At 43.3% G+C, this 18494-nt stretch overlaps 1 protein-coding gene across 1 annotated transcript in view; it reads left to right on the top strand.

Annotated features, from left to right (window-relative positions):
- ALPK2 (alpha kinase 2) overlaps positions 1-18494 on the top strand; it is a 182336-nt gene that overhangs the window by 141910 nt on the left and 21932 nt on the right. The window contains exons 9-10 of the mRNA XM_082242560.1: positions 878-1095; positions 12821-12869. Of these exons, the coding sequence (XP_082098686.1) occupies positions 878-1095; positions 12821-12869 (267 nt within the window). The remainder of the gene's footprint in view (positions 1-877; positions 1096-12820; positions 12870-18494) is intronic.

The following is an 18494-nucleotide window of genomic DNA, read 5'->3' as shown; positions in this document are numbered from 1 at the left end:
TATTCATCCGGTTTTAAATTGGATTCTAGTGTCAACACAGATCGCCGCCATTACTAGTTTTAAAAAAAAAAAAACAACAAAAATGACATAAATCTTTCCCGTAGTTAGTAAACGCAATAAATTTTGCGCAAAGCAATCAAAATACGCATATTGCAATTTTTTTTTTTTTTTTTTTACCAAAAATATGTAGCAGAGAACAAATTGGCCTAAAATGTTAAAAAATTTAGATTTTTACATTTTTTTTTTTTTTTGAGAATTTCATATAGCAGAATGTGAAAAATATTGTTATTTTTTCAAAATTGTCGCTCTTTTTTTGTTTATAGCGCAAAAAGTAAAAATCGCACAGGTGATCAAATACCACCAAAAGAAAGCTCTGTTTGTGGGAAAAAAAGGACGTCAATTTCATTTGGGTACAGAATCGCACGACCGCGCAATTGTCCGTTAAAGTCACGCAGTGCCAAATCGCAAAATAGGGCCTGGTCTTTGAGCAGCCAAATCCTCCGGGGCTTAAGTGGTTAAAATGCAAATCAATTTATAAAGTTTTTGAAATGCGTTTTTTAGGATATTTTGGTTGTTATTCTGTCTCTCACTGTTAAAATAAAGCTACCATTAAAATTATAGACTGCTCATTTCTTTGTCAGTGGACAAACGTACAAAATCAGCAAAGGATCAAGTACATTTTCCCCCTCACTGTATTCCTATGGGGCCCAAACTAACAATGGATTCAGAAAAGAACGTTAACCCGGCACAATACAAACACTTGTTTCCTTTGGTTTTATTTAAAGAAATACATCTCCAGACAGCCCCAAAATATAATTGATATTATTAAAAATATATATATATTTTAGTAAAGATTTTTTTTTTCCTTGTTTTTTAGGATTATCCCAATTTTCCTCATTCACCGTCCTGCAAACAACATCCCATATGCCACAGTGGAGGAGGAGCTAATAGGAGATTTTGTGAAATACTCCGTCAAGGATGGAAAGGAGATCAATGTTCTCAGGAGGGATTCGGAAGCTGGACAGAAATGCTGCACCTTCCAGCACTGGGTGTATGAACGGACCAATGGAAACTTGCTTGTTACAGATATGCAAGGTGAGATGTGTTTCATTTATTTCCGTATTGTCGTAAGAAGGTGTGCCTTCCATGATATTGCAATGATAATGCTAGCTGCCATAACCCCGGTATTATTTTTTACTGTGGTCAATTCTGCGTCTGATAAAAGTGGTCCCGGCAGGGTATTCAAAACGGGATCACTTTTAGAGGCGGCAGAAGAAGTGCACCCCCCAACACACCCCCTCCTGTCACTTCCAGGTCATCTCCGAGCTTACCGCACCTGTCGGAAGTGATGGCTTGGGCAGGAAGCCCACTCGGCTCTATGCCCTTGGAGGACCGGAACGACGTCTGAGGTCACTTCTGCCTCTCAGCCTTAAAGGGATGATTATTTTTTTTCCCCTTAACCCCCTTAGCGGTATCCCTGAGCGTGACTCGGGGTGGATTTTTCCTGCTACTATCGGTATCCCCAAGTCACGCTCGAGGTAGATGTGCAGAGTGTGCAGCGCTGTCCCTTACCTTCTCCTGACGATCCAGCGATGATCTCCCATTGCTGTGATCGCCAGCCGAGAGTCCCGCCGCTCGTCAGTCTGATGACTTCCTGGTTCCGTTCCCTGCAATGCTGCATGGGAGCGGAACTGGGAGGGAAATTCAAACGTTGCACAAAATACAAACACATAACATTTATATATATATATATATATATATATATATATATATATATATATATGCACACATACATATATACAGTGGGTACGGAAAGTATTCAGACCCCCTTAAATTTTTCACTCTTTGTTATATTGCAGCCATTTGCTAAAATCATTTAAGTTCATTCTTCTTCCTCATGAATGTACACATAGCACCCCATACTGACAGAAAAACACAGAATTGTTGACATTGTTGCAGATTTATTAAAAAAGAAAAACTGAAATATCACATGGTCCTAAGTATTCAGACCCTTTGCTGTGACACTCATATATTTAACTCAGGTGCTTTCCATTTCTTCTGATCATCCTTGAGATGGTTCTACACCTTCATTTGAGTCCAGCTGTGTTTGATTATACTGATTGGACTTGATTAGGAAAGCCACACACCTGTCTATATAAGACCTTCCAGATCACAATGCATGTCAGAGCAAATGAGAATCATGAGGTCAAAGGAACTGCCTGAAGAGCTCAGAGACAGAATTGTGGCAAGGCACAGATCTGGCCAAGGTTACAAAAAGATTTCTGCTGCACTTAAGGTTCTTAAGAGCACAGTGGCCTCCATAATCCTCAAATGGAAGACGTTTGGGACGACCAGAACCCTTCCTAGAGCTGGCCGTCCGGCCAAACTGAGCTATCGGGGGAGAAGAGCCTTGGTGAGAGAGGTAAAGAAGAACCCAAAGATCACTGTGGCTGAGCTCCAGAGATGCAGTCAGGAGATGGGAGAAAGTTGTAGAAAGTCAACCATCACTGCAGCCCTCCACCAGTCGGGGCTTTATGGCAGAGTGGCCCGACGGAAGCCTCTCCTCAGTGTAAGACACATGAAAGCCCGCATGGAGTTTGCTAAAAAAAACACCTGAAGGACTCCAAGATGGTGAGAAATAAGATTCTCTGGTCTGATGAGACCAAAATAGAACTTTTTGTCCTTAATTCTAAGCGGTATGTGTGGAGAAAACCAGGCACTGCTCATCACCTGTCCAATACAGTCCCAACAGTGAAGCATGGTGGTGGCAGCATCATGCTGTGGGGGTGTTTTTCAGCTGCAGGGACAGGACGACTGGTTGCAATCGAGGGAAAGATGAATGCGGCCAAGTACAGGGATATCCTGGACAAAAACCTTCTCCAGAGTGCTCTGGACCTCAGACTGGGCTGAAGGTTTACCTTCCAACAAGACAATGACCCTAAGCACACAGCTAAAATAACGAAGGAGTGGCTTCACAACAACTCCGTGACTGTTCTTGAATGGCCGAGCCAGAGCCCTGACTTAAACCCAATTGAGCATCTCTGGAGAGACCTAAAAATGGCTGTCCACCAACGTTTACCATCCAACCTGACAGAACTGGAGAGGATCTGCAAGGAGGAATGGCAGAGGATCCCCAAATCCAGGTGTGAAAGACTTGTTGCATCTTTCCCAAAAAGACTCCTGGCTGTATTAGATCAAAAGGGGGCTTCTACTAAATACTGAGCAAAGGGTCTGAATACTTAGGACCATGTGATATTTCAGTTTTTCTTTTTTAATAAATCTGCAACAATGTCAACAATTCTGTGTTTTTCTGTCAGTATGGGGTGCTATGTGTACATTCATGAGGAAGAAGAATGAACCTAAATGATTTTAGCAAATGGCTGCAATATAACAAAGAGTGAAAAATTTAAGGGGGTCTGAATACTTTCCGTACCCACTGTATATACACACATATATATATATATATATATATATATATATATATACAAACGCATAAATTATAATCAAATCAATAATTCAATCATATAATTTTATTATATAATATATATATATATATATATATATATATATATATATATATATATATATATATATATATATATATATATATATATATTATATTATATAATAAAATTATATTATTGATTAGATTATAATTCATGCGTTTGTGTTTCAAATTTATCACATCTGGGATGTCTACTAGTCTTGTTTTGGTCAGGTTTAAGTCAGTAATTACTAAGAATTGTAGGCCTATAATACATAACGCCAAATTTCCATGCAAAAAATTGTACCGCTTTTGGTACATAATTCCTGACATAATCATACCCCCAGGGAGGTTAAAGGCAAAATTACAAATTTTTTTTTTTTGCTTTTAAAGGTATATGAGAGATTTGAGGTCTTTTTGAGCCCAGATCTCTCAATACAGAGGACCTGTCATGCTTATTTCTATTAAAAGGGATGTTTACATTCCTTGTAATAGGGATAAAAGTGATAAAAGAAATTGAAAAATGAAGTAAAGGGAACTGTAAAAAGAAAAAAAATATTAAAGCGCCCCGTCCCTCCACGCTTGCGCACAGAAACGAACGCATACATAAGCCGCGCCCGCATATGTAAACAGTGTGAGGTATCCCTGAGATCGTTAGAGCAAGAGCAATAATTCTAGCACTAGACCTCCTCTGTAACACTAAACTGGTAACCTGTAAAAATAAGCGTCGCCTACAGAGATTTTTAAATACCAAACTTTGGTGTCATTCCACGAGCGTGCACTATTTTAAAGTGTGACATGTTAGATATCTATTTACTCTACATAATATCATCTTTCACATTATACAAACAAATTGGGCTAAGCCCCCGTTCACACTAAGGCGACCTGGTCGCCTCACAGGTCGCCGTAGGTCGCCTTCCATAGGGAAGCTGTGGACCCGTTCTAATAGGAGCGACACAAGTCACTCCGACTTAGAAAAAGGGTCCGGAGCTTCTTTGGGGCGACCAGGAGGCGACCGCCATAGACTTCAATGTTATGAAGTCCATGGCGGCCGCTCCGAGGTCGCGGCGCGCTGCTCGCACCACGACCTCGGAGGTTGCCCCGGGAAGTTGGATCGCCCCAGTGTGAACGGGGGCTTACTTTACGGTTATGTTTTTTTAATTTAAAAAAGTGTGTTTTTCCAAAACAAAAATTGCGTTTGAAAGACCACTGCGCAAATATGGCATGACATGAAATAGTGCAACAATCTCCATTTTTTTCTCTAGGGTCTCTGCTTAAAAACTGCTTAAAAAAAAAAAAATATATATATGTATATATATACATATAGATATGGGAATTAAAGAAAAAACTGCAATTAATCAGGGGAATTCCAATCTCATGTCCACATCCATAATTTAATTGAACAGTAAAAATAAGGTGGAAATCTCACTGTAGATGGGACCAAATACTACAGTGGATTGAAAACCAAAGGACTTTATTGGACCGGGCATGGCGGTAGTGAGCACACATGAATGTAAAACATTCAAAAAACTTTATTAATGAATAAAAACAGAAATGTTGGAATACATTATATTGCATCTGAAACATTGAATCAAAAGACACATCAAGATACAATCATTCAGAGTCATATGGTTCAACGCGTTTCGCCAGTTAGATGTAAGATGGCTTCCTCAGGAACCAATATGGTTGATTGATGTACCCTCTAATCATAAAAGAAGGGAACATATAAACAAATATACAAACCGATTGCTTATAATGTTAATCAAGATAAAAGCAAGGTGTGCTTTATATCTTATAAGACATAAACACTTAACAATGTTTACATGCTCACCTAGCTATCAGAGACAGTTAACATTGAAATCCATGACACCAGGCCGGCCATGTCATCAGAGCTGTCTCTGATAGCTAGGTGAGCATGTAAACATTGTTAAGTGTTTATGTCTTGTAAGATATAAAGCACACCTTGGTTTTATCTTGATTAACATTATAAGCAATCGGTTTGTATATTTGTTTATATGTTCCCTTCTTTTATGATTAGAGGGTACATCAATCAACCATTTTGGTTCCTGGGGAAGCCATCTTACATCTAACTGGCGAAACGCGTCGAACCATATGACTCTGTATGATTGTATCTTGATGTGTCTTTTGATGCAATGTTTCAGATGCAATATAATGTATTCCAACATTTCTATGTTTTTATTCATTAATAAAGTTTTTTGAATGTTTTACATTCATGTGTGCTCACTACCGCCATGCCCGGTCCAATAAAGTCCTTTGGTTTTCAATCCACTGTAGTATTTGGTCCCATCTACAGTGAGATTTCCACCTTATTTTTAATATATATATATATATATATATATATATATATATATATATATATATAACGTTTGGGGGTACTAAGTAATTTTCTAGCAAAAAAATACAAATTTAAACTTGTTAACAAAAAGTTCCAGAAAAGGCCTGGTCTTAAAATGGCTACGGTGAGTACTTCTCTCAGTCCAGAGCACTAAGTGCCATTTCTGTCTGCTGTCTAGTTTCTCTGCTGTCTGCATGAGTCACTTCTGACAAATTTTCCTGACGCCAAGAGATAAAAAGGTGATAGGGGAGGGAGCTCCAGCACACAGCCTGTGATTGACAGCTTCAGCTCTTTTCCTGCAAAAAAAGAAAAGGCAGAGCTCCAGGTAAGTGTGAGAAAAAAATCAACACTTTATTCTGTATTCACTCACATGTAGAAAAAATCATGTATACTGCTTCACTGGTCGGTGTGGACATGCAGGCACAGCTCTTTGCCATCTGGATGGACCAATCATATCTGCAAGTCACAGGCAGGGATCTGCTCATGGGTGGCAAGCCGGTGTCATCTCACGCCTAACCCGCACCAGCAAACAGGTGATCTTAACAGGAGTTTGTGAAGGACTAGGGGGCGGGCTGCACCCCATTCCTGAGGCCCTGCCTCTTTTGTCAAGCTTGCAGAGAGCTGTGCCTGCACACCGACCAGTGAAGCAGTATACAGGATTTTTACATGTGAGTGAATACAGAATAATGTGTTGCTTTTTGTCTCTCACTTTCCTGGTGTTCCGCCTTTTTTTTTTTTTTTGCATGCTCACGAAGGAATTCCCATATCCTATTAGTCTGGAGCTGCCGTGTGTATTTCTGCTGCCCTACATTCCAGTTGTCTTTCCCCTTTGCACTGCAGACTTATGGACTCCTGTTACTTTTTACAAGTTCTCTTTTTATTTTTATTTTCCACTGGTAAATTGAGTGCTGATGGTTCTTGTAATTCTTACAAGATTCTGTTGTATCAGCACTGTTCCTGGGTGCTGTGTGAAGAGGGGGGCGGGGCAGTGTTCCTTCCCTCCAATCTGCTCTCAGAGCTCTCCTCACTGAGCTCTGCAGAGTGTAACTTCAGCTCCCCGCCCCCTGTTTTCTGAGAGCTCAGACAAGCTGTATAAATTCTGCACTTTGCATAAATGTATTTAAGAGAATACTGCAGATAAACAGGTACAACTTCTGTAGGAAGATTGTTTAATCTCTGTGTATCACCAGAGGTCAGTCACTTCAGTAGGTATATGTAAGATTCTGTTGTATCAGCACTGTTCCTGGGTGCTGCGTGAAGAGGGGGGCGGGGCAGTGTTCCTTCCCTCCAATCAGCTCTCAGAGCTCTCCTCACTGAGCTCTGCAGAGTGTAACTTCAGCTCCCCGCCCCCTGTTTTCTGAGAGCTCAGACAAGCTGTATAAATTCTGCACTTTGCATAAATGTAGTTAAGAGAATACTGCAGATAAACAGGTACAACTGCTGTAGGAAGATTGTTTCATCTCGGTGTATCAGTCACTTGTTCACTAGGTATATGTAAGGGTTTACAACTACTTTAAAGCAGCCTTCTCCCACCTCCACTTAAAAGAGAAGTTTGGGTTTCTTTTTTTTATTATTTATACTTGCCTAGCTGCATCTGTCCCTCGGCGCCTCTGCACTGAGAATCGAGCGATTGATCACCGCCGATCGCTCGGTTCTGCCAGCTCCCTGAACAGAGAGCTGCTGACTGTCAGTCACCACTCTCTGCTCTGCCCCCCTCCTTCCTCACTGGAGCGCTGGGCTGTGGGGGGGGGGGGGGGGAGCAACCAGGTCAGGCTCTCAGCAGCTTGCTGAGGGGCTGAGCCAGGTGCCAGATCCCGACTCCATGGTCACGATGATGCAGTGCCTGGACACGTCAGCAGAGGGCGGACTTCAGCCCGCTGTCTGCTGAAAATGGGTCACAAGAGTGCAGAACAAATTGCACTCCTGTGATCCATAGGAAATGTACAGCCAAACAAACTTTGGCTGTATATCTCCTTTAAAGGTGACCCTGGATATAGAGTGGCTATACTATCCATGTTTAATTAAATGACCCTTTTTACTTTTCCCAGCTTTGGCAAAGAAAAGGGTAACTTTAAACCCGAATTTCAGGCACAAAAACTTTTTTTAAGTTTAAATACATTCCCTAATAGTCACAAAATACATAAATCCACTTTGTGTGCACCAAAAGCCTTTGCATACAGATATTATGGTGTAAAAGCAGCAGTGACATCATCACTGTGCTGTACATGGCCTGTGCACAGAGCAGAGCTGTGGGAGGGACCCAGCAGGCTCCACCCATTACAGGCTTACTGTAGAAAACTACAGGAGGGGGCGGAGACAAGACCACTCAGCCTGCACATGGAGATAGAGCAGCAGTGAGCGGTCTTTATTACAGGAAGCTCCTGCATAGAGGGAAAGTCTTACACTGGAATACTGCACAGATCTGGAAGAAATACACAAAGACCACCAAGTTTCAAGAAAAAATACACAGGACACTTGCATACACACTATATTACCAAAAGTATTGGGACGCCTGCCTTTACACGCACATGAACTTTAATGACATCCCAGTCTTAGTCCGTAGGGTCCAATATTGAGTTGGCCCACCCTTTGCAGCTATAACAGCTTCAACCCTTCTAGGAAGGCTGTCCACAAGGTTTAGGAGTGTGTCTATGGGAATGTTTGACCATTCTTCCAGAAGTGCATTTGTGAGGTAAGGCGCTGATGTGGACGAGAAGGCCTGGCTCGCAGTCTCTGCTCTAATTCATCCCAAAGGTGTTCTATTAGGTTTAGGTTAGGCAGCCTTTCCAGAAGAGTTGAAGTTGTTATAGCTGCAAAGGGTGGGCAACTCAGTATTAACCACTTCTGGAATGGAAGATTTTCCCCCTTAATGACCAGGCCATATTTTGAGATTCGGCACTCCGTGTCTTTAATGGACAATTGCGCGGTCGTGCGACGCTGTACTTAAATAAAACTGATGACCTTTTTTTCCCACAAATAGAGCTTTCTTTTGGTGGTATTTGATCACCTGTGCAATTTTTATTTTTTGCGCTATATACAAACAATTGCGAAAATTCTGAAAAAAAACAAACAATATTTTTCACATTCTGCTATATAACATTCCCAAAAAAAATGTAAAAATCAACATTTTTTAACATTTTAAGCCAATTTGTTTTCTGCTACATATTTTTAATTAAAAAAATCACAATAAGCAAATTTTTATTAGTTTGCACAAAAGTTATTGCGTCTACTAACTATGGGAAAGATTTATGTCATTATTATTCTTTTTTTCTTTACTAGTAATAGCGGCGATCTACAATTTTGTTGCGGGATTGCGGCGGACAGATCGGACCCCTAACTGACATTTTTGACACTTCTGGGGGGACCAGTGACATTACTACAGTAATCAGTGCTAAAAAAATATGCACTGTTACTGTAATATTGACACTGGCAGGGAAGGGGTTAACACAGTAAGTGATCAAGGGGTTAAATGTGTACCTAGGGGCGTGTTTCTAACTGTGGGGGGCGTGGCTTGTGAAATTATCACAGAGATCTGTGATCCTATATAGAAGGATCACAGGCGCTCTGTGATCATCCCAGAGAGAAGAATGGTCGGCTGTGTTTACAACATCTGACCGTCCTTCTCTCTCAGCGGGGGTCAGGCGGCAATCTGAGTCGCCTGCCCCGTGCATCGGGATCCCCGCTGACGAGCTCGCCGTGACCAACATATACCTATGACGGTTTGCACAGGAGCGGCTGCCTGCCACAGTATAACTGCAGTGGGCGGTCGTTAGGCGGTTAAACCTTACGGACTAAGACTGGGATGCCATTAAACTTAACCACTTGCCGTCTGCTCACGTTGAGCCTACTGCGGCAAAGTGGTTCGTTATCGTCTGGCGACGTAGACCTACGTCGCCAGACACTCCCCTTTCTCGGAGGCTCGCTCCCGCTGTATTCAGTCACATCGGGAATCGGGCCAGGGGAGGAGTAGCGGTGATCTCCGCTGCTCTTCCCCGATCGTCGGGGAATCGAGTGTGGGGATCCGCCCTATTGTGTAAACACAAGCCGGCGGATCTCCTAAGTGACAGACAGTGACAGATTGCAGGGTTCAGCATAGTTGAACCCTCGATCTGTCCTTCTGTCACTCAGTCACCTCCCCCCCCACACGTCAGTAAGCACCAGGCATACATTAACCCCTCCCTCTCCAATAAAATTAACCCCTTCCCTGCCAGTGTCATTTTTACAGTAACAGTGCATATATATAGCACTGATTACTGCAGTAATGTCACTGGTACCCCTAAAAGTGTCAAAAATCTCAGTCAAGGGTCCGATCTGTCCGCCGCAATGTCGCAGTCCCGCAAAAAAAATCGCAGATCGCCGCCATTATGCGTTAAAAAAAAAAAAACACCAAAAATGACAGAAATCTTTCCCTTTGTTAGTAAACGCAATAACTTTTGCGCAAACCAATCAAAATACGCTTATTGTGCTTTTTTTTTTTACCAAACATAGGTAGCAGAAAACAAATTGGCCAAAAATGTTTAAAAAAATTAGATTTTTACATTTTTTTGGGGGGGAATTTCATATAAAAAAATGTGAAAAATATTGTTATTTTTTCAAAATAAACGCTCTTTTTTTGTTTATAGCGCAAAAAGTAAAAATCGCACAGAGGATTAAATACCACCAAAAGAAAGCTCTGTTTGTGGGAAAAAAAGGACGTAAATTTCGTTTGGGTAAGGCATCGCACGGCCGCGTAATTGTCCGTTAAAGTCGCACAGTGCCGAATCGCAAAAAGTGGCCCAGACGTAAGACAGCAAAATCCTCCGGTGGTAAAGTGGTTAATGTGCGTGCAAAGGCAGGCGTCCCAATATTTTGGTAATATAATGTAGATTGCTTTTCCCGGAGTTCATCTTCTAACCCGGCTTCTTCTGCTTCGCCTTCCTCTCTTATTGCACTACGGTTTTTATCAGCCTATGATCCATACAACCAGTAAGGTCGGTCAATGTGGACAACACCCCTTCTCCTTCCCTCCGGTCTTTACAAATCATTCCAACAGTGGCAGGTCATCCCATCGGCTCGTGCTGACCCTAATATATCGTCATGTACTGCGGCGGGTGAGTGAGCAGGCTGCCAGGGAATGAGATTTGAGTCCCATTCCCAGCAGGGAACATTCTGATATCAATGTGAAGGAAATCACTGGCACCAGACACATCAGAGCTCTTCTACCATCTGTCTGCTATTTAATGTGACTTACAGCATTCATTTCACAAATTACAGAACACTTCTGTGCCGTACCAATTACAATCATCTGAATGGTATCTTTATATGAAGTGTCAGTCCACTCTAAATGAACATTTCAGGTTTCGGTATGTGCAGGAGTGTTAACCGATTCACGTCCACCCCATAGCAGTTTTTATGCTACAGGGAGGCACCTGTGTGCTAGATCACGTATATATATGCGATCCGGCTCTTCCGGGTAGGGCGCATGTATGTGGGCCGCCAACGGCTCACTGCTGCTGTGATCAAACACAGCGGGAGCCCAGCTGCAGGTACCGCGGAATCAATGTCCACCGGCACCCACTGATGATTCAGCAGAGAGACAGAATGGCGGTCTGCCTATGTAAACAAGACCAATCGCCATTCTGTCAGTAGGGAAGGCATGGATCCTGTGTTCCTGCAAAGCAGAGACATGGATCCATGTCTTCCCCTAGCAAAAATATCTCCTACTACTACTGGGACCTACATGATGGATGTCACCAGGTAGAGGGGAGGGGGACAAGCAAACATCCCTTGTACATTCCCTAGTAAGAACCCAGAAGCCACTTGCCTAATGTCACTTCCAGTTTTCGCTGTCCCATTTCCCGACCGTTTAGAAAAATGGAGTTGAAAGACACAAAGGTGAGCAAAAACACCCAAAACACCTCAAATAGACAAAAACAGATTTGGCAATTATGGCACAGAGATCTCTTTGTTGGAGCATCGATGACATACAGTATAAGAAGCTAGGAGCTAAGTCCACCAGGCTGAGCTATTCACTTTTTCATGGACTGACCCTATCAGGACTGGGCATCTTTTTGCTGAATAGCAGTCTTTGTGTGCACCAGTTGCCTTTGTAAACCCAGATATTACCTTGTAAAAGTTGCTGTACATAGCTTGTGCACAGAGCAGAGCTTAGGAGGAGTCCAGCAGGCCCCACCCAGTACAGGATGCCTGCAGGTAACAACAGAAGGGGGCGGAGACAAGACCAGTCAAGGAGAGGGAACAGCAGTGTGCGGTCTTCATTACAAAAAGCTCCTGCACAGAAGTAAATTTATACACTGGATTACTGCACAGATCTGGAAGAAATACATTCTAGATTTAATGAAGAATACAAATAACTCTTCTATAGGGCTGTGCCCCTGTAAGACGTCCTTTGGGACGAAATGCATAGGACGGAGCAGCCATGTTTACTTGCTTGCTTTCAGTTTTGCTTCGTGAGTCCCTGTTTTGGTTTTAAATAAATATTGTCTTAAGATTTTACACTGTGGAGTTTTTTTTTTTCACATTTTGACTGGATAAAAAATCTGCACCAATACCCATGAATGTATCAGTGGAGGAGCGAGCTGGATGTGGGACCCTGATTGGGGCCTAATTCCCAAATGCTTTCAGACCTTTTCACTTTAGGGGGTCTGGACATCTGTGATTTCACAGGAATCGACACACATTTGTTGGACTTTACTTGACTTTTGATTCCTGGGTTCTCGTTGAATCGAAATATATACATTTAAAAAGGAGAATGCAACGTTTTTTGCTTACATTTATGGAAGTTGACAGTAGCAGGAAAGCGTTTTACAGCTGAACTGATAACAGCCTCGCATCGCACCAAGTAGAGAATCTTCAATCTGTTCAGGGCAAGAACCTAACATATAGATATGGGACAAGGTCCTACTATATAGATATAGATACTAATCAGATATTTGTGACCCTTATGGAAATTACTAATACTCATTTCTCTCCCTCTGCAGGTGTCGGAATGAAGCTAACGGATGTTGGAATAGCAACCATAAGCAAGGGGTGAGTTTACCATCATATATGACCAGGACTTGTTTTTCTCAGAGGATTGGTGCAGGTACCCCCCCTTCTAAGTCACCCCTTGTCTCCACCTCCTACCCACCTTTGAGCACATCCCTTGGTACCACCCCTAGCCGCTTCCCACTACTGTCGCTTTTAGAGAACTGAGTATCATTTTTTTTGTGTGTGCAAAGTAATTTGTATGGAATTTGTTAATTAAAACAAGAAAAACAGTTAAATGGATACCTCCAGCAATAACAGACAACCACCACCAACAATAGATCCCCCAGCACCAATAGATGCCCCCACCAAAGCATTAGATCCATTATAGCAACAATAGATCCCCTTTAGCAAAATATATCTCCTAGCAGCCAACATCAATAGACCCTTTAGCAGCCAGCAACAATAGACCCTCACTCATCAGTAGATTCCCCCAGCAACAGTAGACTCCTCCCTCAATAGTAGATCCCCCCAGCAACAAAAGACACCTCCCTTAACAGTAGACCTCTCTCAGCAACAATAAATCCCCCACCAGCAACAACAGATCGTCTCAACTATAGACCCCTTCCAGCAAAAATAGATCCCCTTTAGCAAAATATATATCCTAGCAGCCAACATCAATAGACCCTTTAGCAGCCAGCAACAATAGACCCCTCACTCATCAGTAGATTCCCCCAGCAACAGTCAACTCCTCCCTCAATGGTAGACCCCCCCCTTCAGCAATAAAAGACACCTCCCTTTATTGTAGATCCCCCTCAGCAACAATAAATTCTCCCACCAGCAATAACAGATCATCTTAACTATAGAACCCTTCCAGCAACAATAGATCCCCCAGCAGCTAAAATCCCAGCACTCCTTGCCATTACATACATTTAATGCTAGAGGTGCCGGAAATGTGTTCCCCCGCGTTCCCACTGAAAAAAGCCCTGCTTCTGACCATTGTGTCCATTGCACTGTTTATTTCACATTTGTTACATGAACATTATGCGGTTGATTTACTAAAAGCAAATAGACTGTGCACTTTCCAAAGTACAGTTGCACTCTGCAAGAGAAGTTGCTCCAGAGCTTAGTAACTGAGCAGAAGCTCTACTGACTTCCATCATCCAATTATATGCAAGCAAATATGCTGTTTTTTATTTTCCTTGGACATGATTGGGTATTCTTTTCAAAGTGGGGCTTTCCACATTTACTAAGTCCAGATTTACTAAGTTAATTCATGTTTTAGAAATACAAATTGGAAGAAGAAATCTCTTTATAGCAAGGCTGCTGATAAGGCAGTACAGCCAGCCCTTTTGTACCGGGCCCAGGCCCCATCAGTTCAAAAGGGGGGCCCGGGCACCTGCAGAGCAGGAGCAACACCTGTACTGCCCTATTGCCCTATAACTCTTGTGGCTCCCCTCTGCAGCTCTGCCACCTTCTCATTTTTCTTCCCCCGGCTCCACTGCAGGGGGATTGGTATCTGTGTGTCCACCCCCCTGCTGTCCAGGCTTCCCTGTGTATCCCCTCTCCTGTAGCAGTGCCAGCTTCCCTCCTCTCCTCTCCTGTCAGCAGCTGCTGAGGACACACAGGGATGTTTTAGGATGTAGAGCAGGGTGTGTCCTATTTACCAGTCCTTTCCTTGAAGAACACAGAGAGCGATCGGCACTGATCACTCACTGTGTCCACTCATCACTGGAGCATAGTAAATTATGTTCACTATGCTTCAGTTTGTGAATGAACATGGAGCCTCAGAGCGCTTTCCATTAATTCAATGTCCAAAGCAGCTGAGGCTGTAGAGAAGGGGACTGGGGGATTTCTGTCTGCAGGTACTTTCTATGTTTCAAATGTGAGACATCAGGGGTCTGTTTAGATATTTCACCAAAGGCCCGTCCAACAAGGCTGTTAAAAAAAATGTAAAAGGAAAAAAATAAAAGGAGGCCCTGTCAGGTAAGCAAAACAGGAGATGTCATCCAGGATTTCCTCTACTATCCTCTGCCAGTGACAACTGAAAAATGTTGGATTTCTTGTCACTTTTTGTCCTGTGACATAGCTATACATAGAGAGAGAGAGAATCTCCGCAGCAGGGACACAGATTTCAATAAAATCCTGATGGCAATTTTAACACCTCCATACTCTATCCAAAACCATGTTTCTGTCTTTAGACACACATGAGTATCCACTTCCATGGCAAATAGAATGTTCACTTTTTTTTTGCCACTGCCCCCCACTTGGCCCAATACAGGTGGCTTTATTCACACCGCTAGAGCTGCTGGTGGCCTTTAACGTGGGCTCTAAAGCTAGAAGGTGCAGCGACTTCCTTCTCACATTATGAGCGTGATTGGCTCTCACAGTGGTCACATGATCAGGAGCCCATTAGGCTGCCTCCCAATCAAAAGCCATAGTCGAAAGCTGTCAATGACAGCTCAGTCAGTGCGCTGGGAGCACACTCTCAGCACACGACCCCAGAAAGCTGTGGGTGCTGTTTTATCAAAGTTATGATTTATAGTACGACTTCAGTTACGGTTTATGTTTTTTTTTTTTTTTTTTTCAAGATGTGTAAAGAGAGATCACACAAACATTTGCAGGTAAAAGGAAATGGTATATAGAATTTAATTAGGAAACAACAGATAAAGATAGCAAATGTAATAATTTTGCAAAAACATAACAAGCAACTTAGTGTGAGAGAAAGTCAGGTAAATCTGTGGGTGTTGTTACAGACGGGAGATACATTTCTGCCTTGTTTAGACAATTCACCAATTACTATCAGGTGTCGGCTGCAGAGATAGCCAGAAAGGTTTAGGACGTTGGAAAGCTTCAGCTATTCAGAATGAGGCAATTAAGGCCTCTATAAGTTATCCAGATGATGACTACTGATTGCTACATCCTGAGGCTTTGTGCGTTAAGGAGAGCAGTGAGCTGAGAGACTTCTGAAGGTGAGGTGGTGTGGAATTTTTCTGTGTGAAAAGAAAACAAATAGACTATTGGTTTTCTGCTGTGTGACCAGCAGTGTCTGCCCAGCAGTAGGTTGGGATAGACTCCATAGGTAGGTTCCTGTGTTGTGAAGGTAGACGCCCCAAGTGGCCAGGGTTTATTTTATGTTTTTTTGATTTATGCTGTTTGGATGCTTGCACTTGTTTCCAGCAAATTGGAAGAATAAACCATAGACCGTTGTTTTCAACCACTCCTCGGCTGTCTCTCTGTGTAGCGAACCCACCCAGGGGGTCACCCACACCCGCTACCGAGCCAACCCCTTACATTAGCTATAGATGCCTTTCGCCAAGGAGTCCCACCTGCTTCATAGCTTGGCAGAGAATCAAACCAGACACGTGCATCTGGCAGCCCTGGTGGGAGACTAACTTATTCCAAGTTTTGGCTGTGGTATATACAGAAGTAATTGGTAGTATAAACTATTGATCGACCAATATCGTTTTTTTAATGCCGATACCGATATTTTGGTCATCGCATATTGGTATCGGCCGATATCGGCCAATATTTTCGGACATGTAAATGAAGCAAGGTTTCCAGGCCTATGGCCTGATGTGGGTCTGCCATCAGTACCGGTAATCTCTCCAGCCCATGTGAGCTGTGACCCTGGGTGTGACAACTGAAGCAGCGACAACTCCGGCATCTTTGTTTGTGGTTTTTATTATAAATTAAGGGGATGGGAGAAGGGAATGAGTGGGATACTTCTTTTAGCTTGAACTAATTACAATTGGGACTTCGATCCTGAAAATGCCCATTGGCGCTTCCTCGACGCCAGCCGGCGCCAGCCAACGCTCACTGACACTGAGAACACTCTGTATAACAGAAGAAGTGTTGAATCCCTGACCTATAGTCCAGTAGATCCAAGACTGAGAACTGTAGAACTCCTGACACTGTTTCACTGTGTAAGTCTCTGAATACTTTCCCCCGCCTGGCACAGCTTGTGGTAGTATTGTGTAGAACTCTGAATAACTATCACTGTAACTGGCACACGTAATACAATTCAGGGCCCAGACTGCAGGTGCCCCCTTTACTCCTTGAACTTTTCAGAATCTAGTTACTATGTACCCCCTTTACAACTTGAGGGTCCTTAACCTAGGTACCCCCTTTTACAGCTAGCTGGAGGTTTTTTACAGGGAGACCCGATCAGAGCCGAATGCGGCTTTGAACGGGTCTTGGGCGGCTGTGCAGGTTGGATTCCCGGGTCTCCCGGTGGGACGGGAGACACAGGCGAGCCGCGGAAGGCGGCGGGAGGGGGGGGGACGTCCCCTCCCGCTCCTTGTAGAGACAACCAAGCGGCTTCTCAGCCGCATCGGTTGTCATTACAAGACAGCCGACCATCAGCTATGGACGCCGGTACTGGGGTGATGCCTCTAGCTGCAGGCATCACTCCAGTACAAGCACTTTCCAGAAATATCAGCAATATCAGTAACCTCCAGGGCCGATTCCGATATATCAGGGAAAGTGCATATCGGCCCCCGATATATCGGTGGTGCCAATAATCGGTCGATCCCTAGTATAAACCAATCATAACCCTTGGTAAAACAGCATTATCTTTTAGGAAATACGGCACACATTCCTGAATGGGCCTAGTCAGTTGGTCAGTTCATAATTATACTGCTGTAGCATTTCGTCAGTCAAGGTAAAACCATCCCTATACCAGGTTTGGGATGCAGGGCACCGGCTGGGCAGGAGGGGCTGCTGCCCTGGGCACTGTGGTATCATGAGCTGTGGTGCCACAGGGAGATTGGGGGGGAAGAGGATTTGTGTTGGAATGGAGAATTCGGGGGGCTGCAGGGGGTGAGTATTTTTCTAGGAGGGGAATTTTTTTTTGGGGGGGGGGGGTGCTAAGAGTGGTGATTTAGGGGAATTTGTGTTGGGAGGGGGAGGGGGGAGAAGATTTGTGCTAAGTGGGGAGATTTGGTGGAAATTTGTGCTGGGAGGGGGATTTGAATTGGGGGGGGGGGGGAGAAAACGTTTACTAGGAGGGGCAATTTTAGGGGTAGAGCATTTGTGTTAGGAGGGTTGAATTTTTTTTTTTTTTTTTGGGGGGGGGGGGGGGGAGCATCTGAGCTGGGTGGATTTGGGGGATGGGGAGGGGGTCAAAGATTTGTGCTGAGATGGGAATTTCAGTAGAGGGGCGGGTTTGTACTAGGAGGAGGGGGAATCTATGCTTAGGGGGTTAGCATGCAATCGCAAACATGCAAGCGCTCTATGTTTTTGCGGGCAATTTTTTGCTGACAAATTATGCTCATACATCTGGGGGGGGGGGGCAGAGTTTGGCATGTTCGCCCTGGGCTCTAGATGATCTTGTTACGGCACTGTTGGGATGCATTCTTATGTATTAGTGAGCCAATAATGAAAATTCAATTTCTCCATCAGGTGTATATACTGTATATATGTGGTTGCCGGGTGTTAAGTCCCATGTTTCCTGTTGCGGTATATATGTGGCAGTGTTAATTTTGGCAGCAAATTTCAATTTAGTTTTAGTCTTAGTCTTAGGACTAAAATGGCATTTTAGATTTAGTCCCATTTTAGTCTTCTGCAAGTGTTTTAGTTTTAGTCGTATTTAGTCGACTAAAACTCCAGTACATTTTAGTCGACTAAAACATCTTACATTTTAGTCGACTAAAACTCATTTTAGTCATCTATAATGTAATGGGTGTA

The sequence above is a fragment of the Pelophylax lessonae genome (genome assembly GCF_965119305.1).
Source record: "Pelophylax lessonae genome assembly, chromosome: 1".
Taxonomy (NCBI): Eukaryota; Metazoa; Chordata; class Amphibia; order Anura; family Ranidae; genus Pelophylax; species Pelophylax lessonae.
This window is presented reverse-complemented; position numbering and strand designations above follow the sequence as displayed.